Raw genomic sequence first — 22,033 nt, 5'->3', positions numbered from 1 at the left:
ACAGAAAATCCAGAAAGCAAGGAACTCTGAAGTACTGAATTGCAGACTATGTAGTCCATCCTGACTGAAGAATATTAGACTTTGTCATCTGGAACTTTAAAAGCATTTATTCTTAGAATTCATACCACTGTTGATCTTCAATATGCAGGTTTAGATTAGGTTGTTTTCTAGCAGGTTAGGAATTTTGATAAAGTTTAGTTTGACATGTAGCAAGGGCTTAACAGCTGTTTATAATTCTCTTATATCACCTTAGTGTAATATACAGAGCACACTTGTATTCTGCAAAAGTACAGGTGCTCCAGACGAATCTTCTCTGAAGTAGTGCTGAGTGTGTAGAGTTCGGCGACACTGTGGGGATCAAGAAAGATGTTGTCCATTACAAAAAACATTTCTCTTGAAGGTACACATAGTAACTGAGATTTAGTTAAAAAGTTACATCCTAATGTGCTGACAAAGCCACAAGCTTAAAAACTTACTCTCAGATAATCTCTTTTTTTCACAAGCAGGTTTCCAATCCTTTAACTATCAGCATTATTTAACACAAGGTTAGGGTTACATCTAATTTTGAACACAGTCTAGTGCAAAATCTAGTTTGATTTAATTATTTGTATGTTTGATAAGTGAATCATCACAATGGTGAACTTGAACTTTGATTTTGTCGGCTGGTAAAAGCCATTTTACTTTTTATTCCTTTTATTCGCCATCTATACCAATTTAGGTCACTGTAAATCATACTTATCAAAATTGTCACACATGTACTGAATTATAGTACACTACACAAAGATTGTTTAAATCATTGCTTATTACCTTTGTTACCTTTGGTTCAGTTTGTAAAACTTCATATGATATCAGCTTTTCTGCTGTAAAAGTTAGAAAACCACAAACCCAGTAAAAACCCTGATCTAAGATGTAACAGGGGCAAAAAAGGAAATTATTTATATTTTAAATAAGGGTAAATATTTCTACAGATTCTCACTTGGTCGATATTGAAGTTTGTTGCTCATATAAAAATAATGGAAGGCAGGTGATGTCATTGACCATGTTTTTGCTGTTTTTATTATTGTAGATTTTTGTTATTAATAAGCAGACATAAGTTCTTATGTACAGACTTTTATCCAAAGAGGACCATCCCAGGTTTCGGTGCTGCTGCTACACCTAGTGGCCACACTTAAACATGCTTTTCCTTTTACTCCCCAGCCTGTTCTCTCTACAATTTCCATAAACAAAATTTTTTAATGACAGTTAAAAAAAAAACAAAAAAAAACTAAGATTTTAATTCAAGCTTGAGAAGTAATTTCAGCAACTCGTCCTGAATGTCTTCTTTCCGTCTGAACTGTCACTATATATCATAATCTTTGGGACTTTGAGAATCCAGTATTTTTCATTCTTTACCTTGTTCTGTTCATTCCGTGATCACGTTTCTGTGCTGTACATGTATTTATTTTCTGTTGTGAGTCAGTGTTTAGTACTAGATTTTAGTTCTTGTTTTATTTAGACAATTTTTCAGGAACTCTTATGTATTCTCTCCAGCCACTCCGGTCTTCTGCCACAGTTCAAAAACGTGGCTGATAAGCCTGAATATAATTGCGCAAATTGGAATTACAAAAATAAAATAGCTTAATGAAAACACAGCAATTAAAAAAAAAAAAAACTCACGACAAAAGGTGTATCAAAATCTTTCAATCTTTGCATCACACGAATCACGTGATCGGATGTTAATACAGACGGGAACGGTAACAGGAAGTTGTAGGAAGATGATGGGATCGCATAAGTTTTTTAATGACTGATTGCATTAACAAACGTATTAACGTGTTATTTTAATTAAATTTCGAAATTGTGCTTTTTTGATATTTAGTAGAATATCAACAAAGTCCAGGGCAAATTTTAATGGAAACGCAGCTAATGTCAGGGTGTCACAGCTGACATCCATTCTGCTAATTAAGCTCACCTGCATGTGTTCACACCAGTGATCACATTCCCCAGTCTCTGTTGTTAGGCTCTTCTCTACTGGTTCCTGTGGTTGATCTTCCCCTGGCTTCTGTTTTGTAAGTTTTCTTTCCCCCCCTGACTCCTCAATGGCAAACATGACTATAGGTTCTGAGTCTAGTGATGGCCAAATGAAGCCTCGTGAAGCAATGAAGCTTCCCAGCCCATTGCTTCACCCAAAGGTTCATTACTTGGTGGTTCATTCATTTCTCACTAGTGACATCTGCTGTAGAAACAATGGGAGCATTGTGACTCATACTGATTTGACAATAGACATTTGTTTCAGTGTATTTGGAGTGCAGTGCTTGTTGGGGCTGATTTGCTTCCTGAAAAACTCAAATTCTTCAAAATTCTCTTTTTCTTGGATTTCTCTTGGCTCTCTGAACTGATCCCTTATATTTTCACTCATCAGCCAGAATTTTACTCTTCCAACAGCTTTAGTCTGTTTCTGCTGTGCAGAGTAAAGAAATAGGGATTGTAAAGAGAAGTCACTTTCAAGAAGGTGAGAATTTTGGAGGTGACAGGGTTAATTATTTTTATTTAAGATTCTTGTGATTATCTCAAAGTATTCCCAGATGTCAGATTTTTTTTCCTCTTGCTGGCTCTGTTTCAATTAAGTTTATTTGTGTAGTAAATTTCAGCAACAATGCAGTTTCAAAGTGCTTTACATAATTAAAACACACAAATATAAAGTCATAAAATATACCATAATCAACAATTAAGAAAACCGGTAACAAACATTGCATTTTGATGAGTCCCATCATCAAAATCATTAATATACATGAACTATGTTGGTCAAGGTTCCTTTTATTTCGGCCACTGCTGAAAACAAAATTCCTCTGATGCGCGATCAAGTACAATAACCCATGAAGCGGCACGGCTCATCACGCTTTTATTTTGAAAACCGACACGCAAAATGAAGCAGTCACGTGACCCATGCAATGTGAGGCATCGTTTGTTGTCAGTTATGCGGTTTTCAGCTAGACCACACAAAGGGCTTCATCTGACACGCCCCCTTTTTACTGGGTACACAGAGACCCATCACTACCTGAATCAGTAATGTTGTTTGAACTACTTTTAAAGATCAGTTTTTCTTTTTTTAGAGCAGAAGAGCAAATAAATGGCTGAAAATGTAAATTGATTTGGGAAACTTCTTCTGTTTTGATGTGTTCACATGGCAGCCACTTCTCACATGCTTATTTCTCAAACAAAGTAAGACAACTCTTGTTTTAAAGCTGTAGTTCAGCCTGACCTCTTATGTGTTGAATGAAATAAGAAACATTTTTCCCCTCTCAGTGGACTGATTTGTTAAAGAAAAGGCAGCTAGGTTGTGGTTCTCACCAAAATAGCAACACTACTGGTTTCCTTCGGTCCTTAAAAGGACAAACTATTGGCTTTGTGTCTTGTATGGTTAAAAATATCTTTCTGTTGTTAGCACTGTTGTTAAAACCAAAATACAGCATCAGCTGTGTGGAACAGTGAGATAAAGCCTTAGGAGGGGATAAAACACACCAAAGTGTGCAGGAGTGAAATATTTTTAAAAGGGTAACGCATTACTTCTTCTGATGTATGATTGCAAGAAGGCTCTGTGTTATTTCCAATCAGGAAATCAGTTAAAAAAATATTTTATTACTGCTGTTCTCTTCATTTTGAATTAAAATAAAATTTCGAGAAAAGCTTTGACAGTTCCTCTTTACAATCTCTATTCTCTTCAGTTCTCCTTGCTTTCTGAAGGCCGACATGACCAAGAAAAAAGGTTGTTACTGAGTGTGGTGAGTCATTTGTCTTGATTTGACCACAATTATCCAGCTGAAAGACCTAAGAGCAATCTATTTTCAGTTTTCTGGCAGAAGTCACTTTTTATTTAAAACCACCCAGGATTCCAAAATTTCCAGACACTGTACGCTGTAACACGCCACCTTTGGAAGAGAAAATTTAAGGCCTAAACTCACGAGAGATTGGAAAAAGATGAGAGTTGAATCAATGGATGGCTTTTTATCCACCTTAAAATTCATAATTTGGGAGACGTTTTCTGGGCTGGAGACAGTCAGCGTTCAACCAGACATCAAAAACCTAACGGAGGTAAACCCTTGATATTGTTGAGATACATTCATTTATCAGCTTTTCATTGTCAATTATTAATTGAATTATCATATTCTGCCTTCCCATTTGGCAAGGACAGCAGTGGTTCCTTTACTGCCATCTAGTGCTCAAAAATCACATTTCAAAATATAAAACAAAAGTGTAACATCAGATCTCCATTTCAACCTCAATATGCTTTATGCTTACCTCAAAAATGCACTTCTATTGTACTTTTTTTTTTTTTATTAAACATTAGATTTTAAGAGTAGCAGCAGTTGTCTTGTATGTCACATTCTGTAAGCAGAGTTCATCTTCACTGAGCTATTACATTGCTATTATGAAACAGCCAAGGATCATGAGGGAACTGCATCACTATGGAAAGTCAGCTAGCATTAAAGTACACTGTTGAAGATCACAGATGCCAAGACATTGGAGTTAAATGTCCCCTAAATCTGATGAGCAGTTCACAGTTCGGTTCCCGTAAAGTTATCCTTATAGGGGCCCAAGAGAGTCCTGAGACTCTTGTTCGTTGGCAAGGATTGTCTGGCCATTATCGCTGTAGCTTCTGTTTGGCAGGAAGGACAATCTGAAAGAGAAAAAAACTTTGTTAGCCCACATTAACCAAGTCTTAATGCAAGAAAGTAGGCTTCAAGTTATAAACATCTTTAAAAAACTCTTCCAGTTATTGTAGAGCTCTGAAAATTTTGAATTCTGTAAACTACTGTCATCGAGATCTTGGTAGGAGTTGCTGGGAACAGTAATGGGGAGAAGTCATGGGAAGTGGAATCAAACCCATTGGGAATTACTGACACATTTAGCAGAACCACCTTTAGCAGATTTAGCTTGAGTTTTCCATTTTCTGCGTGTCTTTATTATTTTCAGCTATTGTGGGTAAATTTTGACCCACTCGTTTCCACAGCTTTGCTTTATTGGTTGAATGATTCAGTTTGGACGAAGCTTCAACAGAGATGGCCTCACACTTGATCCCACAACTCTTTGGTTTTCTCCAAACATGGCTCCCTATAATTGGCTAAACATCTCCAATATGGTCTCACTTGTTGTTAAAGGACATTCTTCCAGAGGTCTTGTGATTAAATCGGATGCAACATGACACTCTTGAGTCATGAACCCATGTTTGTCTTAGAGAGAAGAGACTTCTCTCCTGACACTACTTCCAACCATTACATTCTTCTCCAGGCCTTCTCCAATGGTCCAGTCATGGAAATGTAGTATTTCACTGGCCAGCCTGAGGCATGTTGAGAAGAAACTCTTGGGTGGTTTCTATTTTTTCTGTAGATTTCACAGTCTGAGTTTGGGTTCATATTTTGGACTACTCCCAGGAAAACGGAAAAATTCCTTTAAAATTTCCCAATTGTGAATAATTTTTCTAACTGTTCTTTAACCGAGTTCAGAAAGTTTAAAATGTACCTTTATTTTTTCTTCCCAGAAAGAAACTAACAATAAACAACAATTTCTCTTCTCTATACATTATTTTGCTGTCTTTAGAACAGAAATGGCATCCATTTTCGAACAGTAAGGAAATTTTCATCTCGGCATTGTGGTAATATTTTCTACTCCAGCTCAACAAACTGAAAACAGAGAAATATCTACTACCATTCACAAGAGATGCAAAGAGCATAATCATCCAGCCATTTGTTAGTTACTAAAAAAATGTAACATTAATAGTTCTTTTCAAACGGCTACATGAACACTTTCTTGGAATTACATTTGATCCTAGTTATAGTGCCAAAACATCCTCCTCATTAGTCAGAAGTCCATTTTATGTTTGACCTCCTGGATACTTTTAAGGCTATGATTCAGTCTTTTATTTTTAATAGAGTAAAAATAGAAAACTTTATATATTTTAAGACAGGTTTTGATGATAAAATGTGAAAAACCTATTAGGGTCTGAAAACTAACACATAAACCACACATGCTCATGTCCTGCTTTCTCAGAAAGAAAGCCACATAACTAGAATGTTTAAAAGAGACAGTCCACATAAATAGCCCTAATGCCAAATAGACCAAAGGTAAACAGCAAAGGTAAACAAGTAAACAGTGTGTTTGAGTCACTCTCTAAAATATGTGCATCATTAATAAGGTTATTAATGTAGAAAATAACTCAATGAAGTTATAATAGTTGAGCTGTTGTGCAAAAATGTCTAATGTGGCTTTAAGGACAAAAAACAAATTAAGTTATTAAAACTTGATTAGCAAAATGGATTCATGTCAAGGTTCCACTTGGAGAAAACAGACAAAACTTTTCTCACACACAAAGTAGCAAAGAATATGATATAAACAAAACGATTATCGCGACCCAAATCTGTCAAGTTGATCATGTTTAGTTTCAACTGGGATTCTTCTTCTTGGTTTCTGTCTCTCTTTTGCTGAGTCAGCAAAACAATGTCACAAGTGCCCAATCAGTAAATCAAAAGCAGACTTTGGTAAAAGTGGTCATGTTGCTTCACACAGCCAAAACAAATGTAATTTCTTAATTTTTTAAACCACATTCTTAAAGAGAAAGGAACGTAAATAACAGTTGCAGCTGCTTGAGGACTCAAAACGTCCAAATATATCATCATTCCATTAAAAGAATGAAAAAACAGACTTGCATTTCACAGTAACAGCACAACAATCATGATGTTTATTTAAAAGCTTTGTTTGAATTTCTATATCAGAAATATAAAAACAAAATGATTCAGACAAAACTCTTTTTGAGCCGGATGCCAAGATAGGTCGTCAAGCAATGACATTTTAATAACTTAACAGACATTTACTAAAGATAATCAACGTTTCCTCACTATTTGACATTAAATCAGATTAAACATGTTTTTTCTTTTCCTAAAAAAAAATAAAATCGCATCTCAGCAGAAATTCCTTTTATTTATGGTTGTACTATTGCTATAAGTAAGTCCTACTGTCACATTGGTTAAAATATGGGTCTTTCCTCAGTCAGTTGAAGGCAGTATGAAATCAGTTCTGAGTTTTATTTGTGACCCTAACGTATCTGTCATCTTCATCAAAAGAGAACATTTCTATTTTTAAAAAATATGAATAGGGAACAGGGATTTTCCAAATCAAATTTGTCAGGATCAGTTTATGAAAAATGCATAGCTGACTATATCCTGGGAGAGTTTGCTGAACAAGATGGTGACTGGTCTTGCAGCACATTTTTGTAATTTTAAATCACTTCATGTTGTTTAGGACGTGCCAGCTGTCACTTGCTATACAAATTCAGATTTATGCAGAACAGCTGAGGCTTCTTTGTACGCTCTTTTACTGGCAGCCAGAAACGGGAGAATGTTGGCCCTTATGGTATTTCACTAATTTGTCTCATGGGAACAAAAGGGCTTTTAAAATTCTAATAGTAATGTAGCAAATGTCCTCTTTGAACCCTTTTAGAAAGCCTAACATTCCAAATGTAGATAATTCTTTTATCCAACTGAGTTTACATTTTAAAAGGCATCATAAATTGTAATATTTATGCAATTTGTTGGTTTAAAATAAAAAATAAAAAAACATTTTTCTTTGCAGTAAAAGACAAATATTTTTGCGGTCCAGATACTTGTACTGAAATAATTGTTCATCTTCTTACCCTGAAAACATCAACATTTCTGTCGTTTGTGAACAAAACATCAACTGATCTGTTATGTGACCTTTAAAGGAGATCAAGACGAGATAGAGGGGAGCTTTGTGTTCCTTTAATTTTGTCCCACTATGGTTTGGGAACATTAAATAATCAAATTGTGTCTCATCATCTTTTAATGCTGAGGCAATGAGACGGGATAGACGCGGCGGTGGGTGGATTGTGTTTTCCCACAAGAACAGAGAAGCAGTTTAGCAGAATAAAAGCAGGTCCAAGCATGATGAGCTGGTGTGACCAGCAAGTGGCCTTTTTAACAATCTTTGCAGTTGCATGCATGTCTTTTATAAAGTTGCTTTATATCACTTCTGTTTGGGAAATGTTTTTTTCATTAAACTAGCTTATATAAAAGCACAAAGCTAATATTTTTACATATTGAAATGAAAGTGTTGTAACACTATTTCCCCTAAACTTGCCACACAAAAAACAGAGATTGGAAGATGACTACTGGGATAACAGCCTTTATTATCTGTGGTCAGTATGTTTTTAATAAAATAACCACTCTTCCTTCAAAAGGCATTATCATTGGTATCTGCCCTAGTAGATACTAATGAAGTATCCCAAGTATATGCTAGTATCATAAGGGTGCACTCAAGACTGATTTTGTGAAAGTCGGTGGATCTTTGTATTCCTGTTTACTGTTGAACTAAAAAGATAACAAAAAATGCAGGTAACAAAATATTATTCTTAGGAGCCATGCTTTAAAGTTTCTTTTTAAACCTTGTTCCTAACTCTAAACAGTAAACAGATTCATAAATGGATTTCAAATAACACCACATGTATGAATCTCATATTTACTATGCATGCCAAAATAAAATGGAGGAACATGAAAGATTGGCAGTAGATGGAAGCTTCACCACTAGATGTCACTAAATCTTTCATACTGCTCCTTTAAATAAGAGAGCATGCAAGTCTGCCTTAATATAATTTATATTATGTCAAGAAAAATAATCAGCTCTCAGTTTAGAATTCAAACAGAAGTCTCTTATTGTAGATTTTAGTTGCATTTCCCTCAGCAGCATTATGTAATCTGTGCACTGTCATTGTTTAAATGTAAAGTTTGCAGGAAGTCAGTTGGCATTACATGTATAGCTATAAAACGTTATTGCTCGCCGCTGTGGGCAGCTAATGCTGTCTTTTGGTGTGAAAGATTTCAAAGTTTCTTTATAAACATCACAAAAAACAAATCTGAATATGGTTGGGTTATGAAAGCTAAGGGTAAGTCATCAAAATATGTTGTGGAAGTTAACTTGCCCGTTAACTTGGGAATAAGAGGAAAACATAGCCACACATACTTTTGATTCTCTTTAATATTTTTAATAAGTGTATTATAGACAGACTGCAGAAGAATCTAAACCAGACCACTTGCATAGAATTATTTATGTGTCACAACACACACTGGCACAATTTTTGCAGCTAAACAATTTAAAAATGCTTTTTTGCACATGTAACACTAGCCTAACTGGGACGGCTCTCAAAAGGAAAATTAAGTCTGGAAAAGGTTGTTGCTCAAATTCTTCATGGAAAGGAAACTTCAACAATGACCAACAAAACTATAAACAGAATAATTTATCATCAGTCTGCACTGGCTTCTGGGTTTGTGGGGCAGAAAAGTCTCTGGACAGATCACAAGCGCCTTTCTTGCATGCTTGGTTCAAATTACAAAAAAAAAAAAAAATTCAGCTAAACTTACTAGTAAATCAGCATAATCTAAATACAAGCTTAAAATGATTGCATACTAGCATGTCATTAAAAAATCCCTTGGCATTTGTTTGTTTTCTATTACTCCATCATACCTGTTTTTGTCATTATAAAAATTAATGTATGGAAATGTAGATTTTTAAAAAAATTATTAATTTAAAATTTCTATAGTTTAAAGTTACTTTTATCCATTACACTGTGCTCTACTGTGTCTCCTGTCAGAGATCAAAAGAAAAGCCGCTCCTTTCTCCAAACAGGCCTGGTGTTCTCAGATAAGGCCAAAAACGATTTTATCTGCCAGGATTTTCTTCTTGATCCTCTCCCATTCCACTGAAGTAAAACCAACTCACTTCCTGCTTATAGATGTACAACTCAATAACAAGCAAAAGCCTTTAGAGATCTTTTTCTGTGGCATTTTGATTTACAAAACAGATTCTACATAAGGGCATTGAACTGATGGTTGATCTTATTTGCATTTGTTCAATCATTCTCAATTTTCTTCTCATTTGGGCTTAAATTTTACCTCGTTTAACTTCACACTCACTGCACATTACAGGAAAAACCACTCAGGGTCTGTTGTAGTACTTTGCTCTCAGTCATTGGACAGCTGTCATTTACCCCTGCAAGTACTGTTTACAATGGAGGGGGGGCACATCATTAAAACAACTGACAGGTAATCATTTAACAAAGTGCTTTGGAGTTTTGTACGTTTAAGCTTGAAGCTGCAGTTTAAGAAGCTAAACCAATGCTATATATTAGTAAGCTATATGCTTATGCACCAGTCAGCCTGTCTAACCAATGTGTGAAAAACCGGCCCGTCCTGATACCATCTCTTGGAAAAAGCTGAAACTTATTAGAAGCTGTCTGCACCTTACACCAGTCTCAGAAAAACGTGCAGAAAAGCAAAATCATGGCTGGATCAAGCCGGTCTGTCAGCTTAAAGGTGTCCATCGTTCACCCATTGGAAGATTTTTTTTCAAGATAAGATGTCTGGGCCCAATTTGTGTTGATCCAAAATTCCTCTGTTTTTGTTAGACCAGAACACTGCAGGCCATAATTCTGCTTCTTAAATATCAATTTGTTTTCATGTGTGGATTTATATTGGAATGTGGTGTGGTGATTATCCTGACATCTGAAAGGTCTTTGAGTATCTACACAATTATCTGAAATAAGCTATATATTTTTCAGATGAAACAAGCTGTTTTGTGAGCATGTTAAAGCAAGAACGACACAGGATTCTTAAATGTGTGAAACTAAACGCCTAAAAATCTACAGCTGGTTTTCATGGGTCTCAGGAGAACCAAATAGGTAGACTTTGCATTTGAACTACTGCTTGTAACAGTAACAGTAGGACGGGGTCCATTAAGCACCATTCATGCAAGAACCACCACTGAAACCCTGAGCTATGCATGGCATGGTATATTTTGGAGTGGACTGTTTTCTGTACGTGGCTAAAGCCATCCATTTATCTGAAGCTAGAGCTGTGGCAGCATGTGATGCACATAAGAGCTGTGGTGACTGGAGTGCTACAATAACTCACTCAGAGTGCTGCCAGCACAATGCCCCAAAATTAAATTCATATTTGCTTTGGCATGCAGGTGGACTTTACTGAACTGGGAGCACAATGATCAATTTCCTCAAAAACAATTTACCTGCATTGAACCGAACTGAAAGGACCTACTCTGTATTTTATCTGCTTCTGAGGGGGAAGTTTCTGCTGCAGAAGGTTTAAATAAAAACACATGATCAGAGAGACAAAACATGAAATAAACTAAATAAATCTTAAGAATGTCTGAAATTTAAACTGAAATTAAATTGCAGCTGCACCGAGTGCACAGGCTCAGTGTCTGTATTTTTGTCAGATTTAAACTGAGCCCTTCACTCGTCAGCTTCAGATACCCACTGTTACAAACTTTTTTGTGCAGACTGAGAAATGTAAAGTATGTACTTCACCTGAAGCTAAAATAGGCTGAATGGTTAAAGATTCAGTAGTGACCCCTGTGTGCACCACCGAAATACAGATGTGATTGTTTGGAGTTCAACAAACTGGGAGGAAGAAAAAAAGGTGGAAGCTCTTTAGTGTCTCCTGTTTGCATTCATACAAATGGAATCTCATCTATTTAAAGTTACTAAATGTGCAGAATCCACTAAGAATCAATAGTCTGATATTACAGGACACTTTAATTTCTAGTGCAGTTTTGGGATTATTAATAAGAGATCTATGAAAATGTTTACAGAAAGTCCTCAGAGGTTAGGGAACTTGTATGATTAATAGATTGTATGCCGTAATGATGACCGGCTGTTACAGATCAAGTATCATAGTAACTTGAACTTTCAAATTAAAATTAAGCAGACGTGTGTTATTACCTGCTGTTATTGCAGTAGTTAGTTGTAGAGTGCTCTTTATACTGCAGCTTAATCAGTACACTTTCTGTTATGACACATAATGAAACACATGGATCTGTGCATGCCTTCTTTTAAGTGACAGGGGTATAACCTGCGTCAAGCAGGCTTTCTGCATGAACCTACGAATGTCTGTACTGTGACAGTTCAATATGTTTGTCAGCACATAACTCTCAAGAGCGACTTCTCTCTCAAACTTGAGCCATATTCACATTCAGCACAAAATTTTCGGATTCTTTTTGTTTAAATTCTCTTTTCCCTGGAAACATGGGGGGATAAGTGCAAAGACATTTTAGACCTGTTGATCGGTGGCTCAACAGGGCTGAAATTACATAAACATAACCAACGCAATAAGTTCTGCAAGCTTTTTATGTATTATACAAGTGAATAGCAAATGTTAAAATAAATATTTAATGCCTTCTCATACACTTATCCTCTATTTTTAGGGCTATCCAATAAAAAATAATTCCATTTGGATTCCTGAGTATAGATTTTACCTGCTCTTAAATTTCTTTGCACCCTGAAGCTCAGCTTCACCTGCTCTTCATAGCGATGAATTACTACAAAGAGAGTTTAAGAATTTGGAGTTTATTTAGTTTCCAAGTTACATGGCTTCTGCATTTTGGTATCTTCTGTTCAAAAACTGCAGAAAAGTTAGTAAAACTTTTTTTTATTTTTAGAACAGTTGTGTTTGAGTCAGAGCTGAAGGGGAACTCGCAGAGAATCACAAAGATCTTGTCACTGGAACAGTTTGACAGTCTTGATTTGATGCTTGATATTTTTCTCGCTCATCTAACACTCAGAGAGACAAATTGTCATGTCTGTTTCTCTTCCTCTAATGTCCAAACCTCTAGAATTATACACTTTCTCATGCAAACAAATTACAAAACTGGTTAGGATTTTTAATGTAGGAATCGAGGATAACATCTTATGCATTAAACTAAGAGGGGAGCAGCAAAACTGAAACACAAAGCAGATTATGAATTCCCAAAAAATTTATAGAATTATTTGTCATTTTAAGGTTTGAGTCAAAACTGACAGAAACTGCTCTATTTCACTGTAAGTGTGGTATTCATGTTTAACCATAACTTTTGAAAGGTTCCAGTTTGGTTTAATCAGAGCATAGTGCATTCTTTCTCTCTGGATGTTTCTGCCAGCCCTCAAGCTCTGACAGCCAATGTATACTTTACAATAACAGAAACTGAAAACTACATACTGTATATGAACACACACATAGTTGTGCCAATCTTTGGGAGGTTTCAAAGTCTCCTTTTTCTGTTGGGAGGTAGGAAAATAGATTACATCAGCAGCAGAGTTCAGATGCACCCTGAACAGGTCGCCAGTCCATCGCAGGGCTAACAAGTGTGCACATACACATGTGCTGGAATTTATGAGGACAGTGTATAAAAACACGTCATAAGAGCCTGCAATGTGATCATCCCTTTTTTTGTCTGACGTTTCCTTCCATATTTCCATGTTCCTGGTCTTTCTCTCTGTTCCATCCTCATCTTCCTTCCTTACAGTCATTTCTTTCAGCTCTCTGCCTTCTCTCATGTCCTTACTTGTTCTCGCTTTTCCTTTTCTGTTTATGTTTTCCACTCTTTACTTCCCCTTTTTGTTCAGTCTTTTGCATTCAAACATTTTATCAAGTTCATTAGCAATGCCAACAAGTCAAACTACCTTACAAAATATGCTTTAACTTTAAGATTTGTTGTGATTTCACTTTTAGAAAACAGGAAGACAGTCTATATTCCAGGGAAAAAAAGTGTCCAACTTTGTTTTGATACCAAACACAAATCAAGTGTGTATTCATGTCACTTGAGCTTTTTGCCATTTAAACACATTACAACCACAAATTTCAATGTACTGCATTGGGTTATTGTATATATAACATATAACATCTAATTGTAATTTAAACAGAAAATTATACATGATTTGTTTTGTTTTTTTCTTTTTTACAACGGAAATCCTAAAATAGTCTGTATTTTTATTCACCTTTCTGAACCCCAATACCTCTAATAAATAGAAACGTTCCATATTTGGTGAATATAACTTGGCAAGAAGTAAACTTTCTGTTTACTTTTTATTTTCATGTTGGCATTCTCATAAAATTACTATTTTTCTCCGAGTACTGCAATTTTATTCTGGTAATATTAACGCCGTATTCTCCCATGATTTCGACTTCCTTCACCTACAACTATTCTTCTTGTAGTATTATAACTCTATATGTGGAATTTAATAAACTGCCCTTTGTAGGTCTGACGTCAAAATCAAAGTCTCTAAAACAGACAATCCCCAGAGACATGTGGTGGTGGCAGCCTCATGCTGTGGGAAAGCTCTTGTTTAAAAGAGACAGGGAAGTTGATGGGAAGATGGATGGTGCTAAATACGGACCAGACCAGGAAGAAAATGGACTCGAAGGCTTAAAAACTCAACAGTGTGGCAGAATTTCACATTCCAGCAGGACACTTACCCTAAACAGACAGCCACACATACAATGGAGGGATTTGGATCAAAGTCATGATTCTGGGTCATTCTAACATATGACTATGTGTTAGACTGGCCGAGTCAAATTCCACACTTAAATCTAATTAAGTATTTGTGGCAAAGCTTGAAAATGTTGCTCAGAGATGCTCTCCATTCGGTCTGACTTAGTTTGAGCTACTTGGCAAATTTCTGTCTGTAAATGATCAAAACTGATAGAAACACACCCTTAAACTAGCAGCTGCAGCTTCAGGGAAATGTTTCTACAAAGTATCGAACCTGGATACAAGATACAATTTTCACCTTTTTATTTCCCAAAATATGTGAAAACTGTGAAAAATGTTTTTGTATTTTAATGTAAGGGTCTATCACAAAAAAATCCCCCAAATCAATAAAGTTTGGGGTTGTATGTGACAAAATGTGGAAAGATTCAAAAAGTATGAATACTTTTTACAATGCACACTGTATGTCAGCATTTCAGAGTACTCAACCAAATGTCTGCCTCTGTACGAACCACAAACAAAAAAATAGTCATCAGGACAAGTAAACTTAACTATTTGTGTATTCTAGAGATAATAGCACAAGCACATCAACATTTAAAATCTGCCTATAGGCAAAAAGGTAATGAAAACACTTCTGTTTCTTAGTAGTGGCAAGAAATACATGGAAAAACACCAAGCTGACTCAACAGACTCTCAGCACTCCAAGCCTGCCTTAGAGCTCTAAAGCTCCCTGATAAAACATGACAGGATTCCTCCTGTAATTTGACTTTCCAGTGTCATGTTGGCAGTAATCTGATTGAGTCTGTTTTCCGTCATGGACGGATTTTAAGAAATGACATCAGACTGGAGTTAAGGCTGGTTGTCTTTACTGTTTCCTACACAAAGATGAAGAGCCCAAAGAAATGTGTGCAGAGATGGTAGAGAAACATAAGCCCACACAAAATAGGTATTCCAGGTAAAAGTTCTAAGACTAGAGCCGAGATATCGGCTCAGCCACTGTGTATATATACACTCACAATGACAGCTGAAGGAAAAACACGAGAGGGAATTATTTCTGTCTTTAACTAGAAATGTAAATTGCCAGAGTGATACATCACAATTATCTTTTGGCTGTGGGATGCCTCAGGAGTCTGTAATAGGACTTCTTTTATCTTTGTATTTTATGCCCTTGGGATTTATTTTGAGGAAATGTTGAATAAATTTTCATTATGTTGATTACTGTCAAGTCTACATCCCAGTGAAAAAACATGGTGAAAAATAAGAATAAACACTAACATTTACAGCTAGAGCTAATTTGGTAAATAGCCTGTACTTTTACAAAGCTTTCTGAAGTCCAGAACAGCTGCTGTGAGCTGCTGTTCAGCACAATATGAACTGTTTGTTCTTCTGAATGAGTTTTTGTGTTTTCCAGCATTGTTTATATGTTTGTTTTTACTATTTATTTTACTTATGCAGTACTTTGGTCAAACTTTTATTGTCTTCAAATAATATAAATAGACTGAATTCGATATTGGTGTAGCACACATTTCTGTGCCCTGCACACATGTTCAATGAATCTGTCATCTGTGTGACTGCAAGTGATCATGTGCTCGCCTTTGTTTCTCTCTGAGCGCGAAGCCCTTGTAAAAATGTTAAACAGTGCAGACACATAAAGGCCGCCTCCTTCATCATCCACCTGACTCGAAGAAGCAGAAAACCCAAACTCAGCCTTCAACTAAATCACCAGCGTTAACACAGACCCTACTGTGGAAAAACACTATTACTTCTATAGTAATATACATTACACTTAAATCAGGAGGTGTGATTCATAAAGGTATTTGTTAATATACATTTATGACAAGCATAGTGATTTATTCGTCATGATGTACTCAAGACAAAATTACTTGACCTTTATCATATTTTGTCATCACATAACCAGAAACATCAATGTAGACTGACTTAATTTTAATGTGACATGCCAAAATAAATGATGCATAATTTAGAAAAAGAACAATGTATGTGGTTTTAAAAATCATTTCCACATATAAAACAGAAAAGCTTGGTGTCCATCTGTGTTCACCCCCCTCTGCAGAAACACTTAATGTTTCAACCACTGTATATATCAAATACCAGTCTCTGCAAAAAAAACAATTATAACTAAAAATATGTAATCTATAGTAAGTGATTATATAAGTATTCATCCCCTAGGTGACTTATCTAATTCTACATCAGACCAGACCGTTTGTGCTTGTAGTCTGAAAATGAATAGATTACAGACTGCAGTGAATGTGTCTTAAATGATTTTAGTATAAAGACACGTGTGTCTGGGAGGTCAACGAGGCTCGACTAGAGTATCCCAAAAGACATGTAGACTACATGGTCAAGAAGAAGAAAGTTATTTAGTCTGATGAGACCAAAATGTAGCTTATTGTTCCATCAGACAAGATTCTGTGTTTGGTGGGCACCAATTGCTAAATATAGAGAAATTATGGAGGATACATTGTTCCTTCTGAAAAAATAACTATTTATTTTCAACCAAAACAACGAAACATCCAACCAAAGCTACACAAAAATGGTTTGAGGAGAATGAGGTAGATGTTCTGGCATGGCCCAGTCAAAGCCCAGACGTCAGTCCAATACAATTTGTAGGAGAACTTGAAAAGTGCTGCTCACAGTCAATTCCTATGAAATATAAGATTGTGAATAATTCTGTGAGGAAAAGTGGAGTAAAATTACAGTGATGTGATTTCAGCTAAAAGTGGGTCTGCTAAATATGAAGTGCAAGGGAGTTAATATCTGTTTGACTTTTATTTATTATTTTGTATTTTTATCTTAAAATTGTATTCGCAAAAAAAAAAAATTATTATTGATCTTACTTTTTATAGGCACTATACTCTTTACAATAATATAATACTTGTGTTGCCTTGATGAACGGGATGTTTAGATCTGTTTCTGACCAAACGTAGAAATTATTTTCTCTTTGCCACGGGCCTGTAGGAGAGACACCCACATGCAGATGCTCACTCTAACAAGTCCATTTACACCTTTACTCTCACACATATAATTACTGCTCTCACAATAAGCTTGATGTGCAATTATATTTCAGAAAATGCAGCCTCATGCTGCGTTCCAGTTATCTGGGAATTGGGAACTTGGAACTGGATTTACTGTCAGATCCGAGGTAACTGTGTTCTAGTTAAGAAGTCGGAAATTCAACATGGTGACACCTACAAACATTGTTCGCAATAGCTCTTACAAACATATTTTTAAGCTTTACTTCAGTAAGCAAACACAACTTTCAATTTGTTCAGTTTAGAGTTTCAGGGGCTGCATTGATTTTAGATTCACTATAAGATGGGTGTCTTGTAAAATGCACTTGTTTCCACTACATGTTGCTACTGTTCATGTGAGACATGGCCATACTGAAACACAAATTCAACTTTGGAAGGCTATGCAATTGATTTTTCTGACAGGGAAGTAGGACTTTTCCAACTCTGATTACAACTGGAACCCAGCATTCTTGTTGGAGCAAAGAATCTTTAAATGTGGTTGTTTTTTATTTTTTTCTGTGTTTTACCTCAGAGCCATGGAGGTCCCATTGACTGACTGAATGGAGGACTGCCTGCGGAGGTCTGTGGAGCAGGTGCTCTGCTGAGTGTAACGTTCGTCTCCGCAACAAAGAATCATGAGGAACGCCCTTCGAAAAGCCTGGTTCAGGTAGGCGTACAGGAAGGGGTTCAATCCTGAGTTAATGTACCCCAGCCACAGCCAGGCTGTCCACACCTGCCAGGGTACAGAGTAATGGATGAAAGGGTCCACCACATTCGTGATGAAAAATGGCGCCCAGCACAGGGAGAAGCAGCCCATTATGACCGCCAGTGTCTTTGCTGCCCTCGTCTCAATGCGCATGCGTCTGTGTCTTCTTTGAGTCTGTTCTGAGTGGAAGGTCCCGGTCGCTGTCCTCAAGCGGTAGTGATTCAGTGGATCCAAGGCGTTGGAAGACCTTATGGTTATGACCTGGTCCGAATGTGTATGCAGAAAGGAGCCGGCACGGTGAAGAATCTCTATCTGCCTGACATGGGACATGGCAGTGACATAGATGCGCTGATAGGCCAAAACCATGAGGGCCAGTGGCACGTAGAAAGCAACGGCAGAGCAGATCAAGGCGTAAGGCTGGTTGACCAGAAACACACAACTTGTGTTGGAGCCTCCCGAAAGGGATTGCTTCTCTTCAATCTGACAGGAGACAAAGAAATAATCATGATATATTCTATATGGAGAGGATTAGTTTAGCTTAGAATAAACACAGGAACTCTGGAGAGACCCAAGCTTACGGTTTCCATCATTTATTCCAAACAGCCTGAAGAAACAGTTATGTTAAAAGCCATAATAAAAAAGTACTTAGTAATATCCTTTTCAACTAAAAAAGGTTTAGTCTGTCTGGCAAGCTGCCCTGGAACTGCTAAGAAACAACAAGGGATAAATAAAAAATGCACAGGCGGAGCAGAAGCTCAAGATGTAAAAACAATTTAATATAATCCATGGTTTCTAGGCAAATTATTCACAACTCTGTCATTTTTCTGCATTTTGACAAGCCTCAGTTTAGTTGTCTGGAATTTAACAAGATATGTCAAATATGGTGGATAATAAAAAAAGAAAAAATATGATACAGGGATTAATTTCTTGTAATAATCTGAAAATCACAGCGTACATTTCTATTCACACCACGTGGCTTTAACCTTTTGACTACGGCACTCTTGTCTCATCACAGAAGGAAGTAAGGACTGTTAGTCAAAGAAAAACTGACTATAAGTTGATGCTATGGCTCATGTGTCTGCCTTTGGCAATCTGTAACTTGAACAAACTCACCTGTGTTTTTTGAAACACAGAAAATATTGTTGTGTCAGCAATCTGAACAGCAAAGACAAGAGAGCCACTATTTTCAACACCTTTTCAATATTTCCGATCTTGGCTACTGAGAACTCACAATATCCTCTATCCCAATAGTGTTCCACTTTTGCATGATGGGTAGGAAGGAGATAAATGTGGGGATGACCCAGCAACCAACAAGCATAATTGCCACTCTGACTGGGGTCATCTTATATCTGTAGACCAGCGGCTTGCAGCAGATGGCGTAATATCTAGAAAAACAAACACAGATTTGCACATTATACACTGTGTTAAACATGCATTGATCAAGACTGAATGCAATTTACACATAGAAGTCATTTAATAAAATGACCATTGGTTTTCAAAATGTGGTGACCACAAGCAACATGGGGTGGAGGCAGACAACTGTATTTTTTAAGTTGTAAAACTAGAGCTGATGTTTAGAGTCCCAAAGCTGTGAATCAGATGTTTCCATGGTGACAAACTGAGCAACAGGACGTTATTCTGTATGATGCATTCATACTCGTCTGTTTGAGAGAATTCATTTTAAATCAGTTCAGTTCATTCAAATAAAATCCAACTACATAGATTTGGAACCACTTACATGTAGTCACAGAATTATACAATTAAGTCAAATTTGCTTGATAATTTATTGTCAGTTAGTAAAAGCGTATCTGAGTAAGCTAAACTGAATTGATTAAGACGTCTCTTTGACTTTTCACCAGCTCTTCATCCTGAGGAACCAAATGGAAAGAAATTACCTGCTTGTAACAGAAAGAAATCACCAGCAGAACCAGAGTCAGTGTAAAAAACAAGAAACACAGCTGAACATAAATGCATGTGTACTATTAATGGGAAAGAAAATAAAAATCAGTACGCACAGTTCATGACCATGCATCATTAATAGCTCTGACCAGATAAAAGAGGCAGTTAGCGAGGGGCTACCAGGCCAGGCATCCTGTCTACAGCAGAAAACAAAGTTAATAGTAGCACCAGCTCTGTCAGTGGCTTTGTACAGGAAAGAGATATAGTAAAAAAAAATAATAAAAAAAAACACAGAAGCACATGGGAAGGAGAACTTTCTATGAGAAAGAATGCACAGAATTAAAGGCACCATGAGCTCTCCTAATAATACTTTCTGGTAAACAAAGACAGGGAGCTTGCGGGGCATTCTAGGAAAGAAAAGCACACATTTTTCAATGATGTCTTCAAAGAAAGAGACACCGCTCAACACAGAATATCTGGGCATGCTCTACCTTCCTTTGAAAGAAAAAAGAATGATAGAAAGCAGAATAGTTAGAATAATTTAATTTTCTTTGTGTTAAAAAGAAACATTGGAAATGATAAAAGTACTTAGTAGGCAGTAATTTACATGAGAAAGAAAAACAAGAAGGGTACACAAAATTAATGGCAGCAATAGCTCCATTAATGATGCCTCCCCTCTAAAACACATAACTAAGGATTCAATCACTAGCCCAGGCATAGGAGAGAAATGGGAAATGGTGAAAAAAGAAATAATAAATTGAAAACTACGATATTGGGAACTTCCTGATTTATTTTCAAATTTGAGAACTACTGCTCCCAATTTACAAAGTCTAATTGTCAACCATCCAGCATGTCAGAGCTTTAGAAGAAAACATAAGTGTTCCAATTCTCCTGTATTGTGTTCTTGTTGCAGACACAGACCTATCCAGTGCAATGCAGCAGAGGTGAAGGATGGATGCTGTGGTCAATAAAACATCCATAGAGGTTCGCACCAGGCAGAAAATTTCTCCAAAGTGCCACTGGCCGGTGGTTAGCTCGATGGCAGCAAAGGGCATCACAAGTAGCGCAACCAGCAGGTCAGCGAATGCCAGAGAGACGATGAAGTAGCTGGTCTTTTTTCTTCTAAGAGGAAACGACAAAACAGGAAAGCTTACTCAGAAACATGAAGAATAAATATCAGTTCTTATTCTTTTTGTCTAAGCTTCACATTTTCCAGTCTCAAATCGTACGATCGATTTGAGAATAGATGGACATAAGTCTAAGACGTTGGAACAGAGAATAAATAACTCAAGTACAAATGCTTTTCTCCAGTAAATGCTTAAATTCCAGACATTTCCAAACTCATCTTTGTATCTAATTAAAAATAGATATGAAGGTGTTTAACTGCTGTTCACATCCTACCAGCTGCAGGCTGACTTTATTTACTTGAGAACTTTAACACTTCTTCCACTTCAGGAACCAAACAACAACCCAAAACAACCTCACCTCAGATGCCTGTCCTTGCAGAGAGCAACCATAACCAACAGGTTGCCAAACATTGTCAAAATAATGATGATGGAGAGGAAGATGGTGAGAAAAACTGTCTCCAAAGAGCTCAAGAATTCTTGCTGCTCCTGCTGCTGTTGTTCATTATTTATTACGTTGCCCAAAAAACTGTGAGAGGAATAAGAAGTGACAAAATAAAACATTTTAAAATGCAGACACATCAGCATAAAGGAGCATGGCTTAGTTTGTATCGAAAAATGGTTCTCGAAATTGCAGTCACAGAATTGGGCTGTACGACAGGCATTGTGGTAAAAGGAGCACGTAAAAAGTATTAACAACAAGGATTCCAATATTCCAATAAATATGATCCACAAGGATGGGTTAGTGCTAAATATTTTCATGTGATTTAATTCCCCGGGCAATTTAGACTGAAATTTAATTAGAGAATCTGTGGTAATACTTGAAAAACAGATGTTCACACACAAGAAGAATGGAACCAAAGTCTTATTCTAAGAATGTTCAATGCATCTGGATGCATCCACTAAAAGAACTTGCTGCTGTTACTGCAGTGCTTTGTGAAAGTATTGAGGAAGCTGAATGCATATCCATGACA

General features: G+C 36.5%; 1 protein-coding gene and 1 long non-coding RNA gene across 6 annotated transcripts in view; one reads left to right on the top strand and one right to left on the bottom strand.

The window, feature by feature from the left end:
• Window positions 1-1,949: 1,949 nt before the first annotated feature.
• LOC122819550 lies at window positions 1,950-21,650 on the top strand. The gene is made up of 4 exons (XR_006368629.1): window positions 1,950-2,045; window positions 17,863-17,997; window positions 20,849-21,011; window positions 21,391-21,650. It is a non-coding gene; the product is annotated as an uncharacterized LOC122819550 (long non-coding RNA).
• si:dkey-247m21.3 (5-hydroxytryptamine receptor 4) overlaps window positions 3,949-22,033 on the bottom strand; it is a 35,223-nt gene continuing 17,138 nt past the window's right edge. For 3 of the 5 annotated variants that reach the window (XM_044096344.1, XM_044096343.1, XM_044096345.1), the window contains exons 4-8: window positions 21,421-21,588; window positions 20,857-21,057; window positions 19,268-19,421; window positions 17,858-18,516; window positions 3,949-4,654 (exon numbers count right to left, since the gene is read on the bottom strand). In XM_044096344.1, coding sequence (XP_043952279.1) covers window positions 4,561-4,654; window positions 17,858-18,516; window positions 19,268-19,421; window positions 20,857-21,057; window positions 21,421-21,588 — 1,276 coding nt within the window. In that variant the 3' untranslated portion in view covers window positions 3,949-4,560. Of the gene's footprint in view, window positions 4,655-16,810; window positions 16,963-17,156; window positions 17,272-17,857; window positions 18,517-19,267; window positions 19,422-20,856; window positions 21,058-21,420; window positions 21,589-22,033 lie in introns of those variants that run through there. The other 2 variants (XR_006368628.1, XM_044096347.1) reach the window with 2 other exon arrangements.

This window comes from Gambusia affinis, linkage group LG17, assembly GCF_019740435.1.
Source record: "Gambusia affinis linkage group LG17, SWU_Gaff_1.0, whole genome shotgun sequence".
Classification (NCBI taxonomy): domain Eukaryota; kingdom Metazoa; phylum Chordata; class Actinopteri; order Cyprinodontiformes; family Poeciliidae; genus Gambusia; species Gambusia affinis.
Note: the sequence above shows the minus strand (reverse complement) of the source record. Positions and strands in the feature narration are given on the sequence as shown.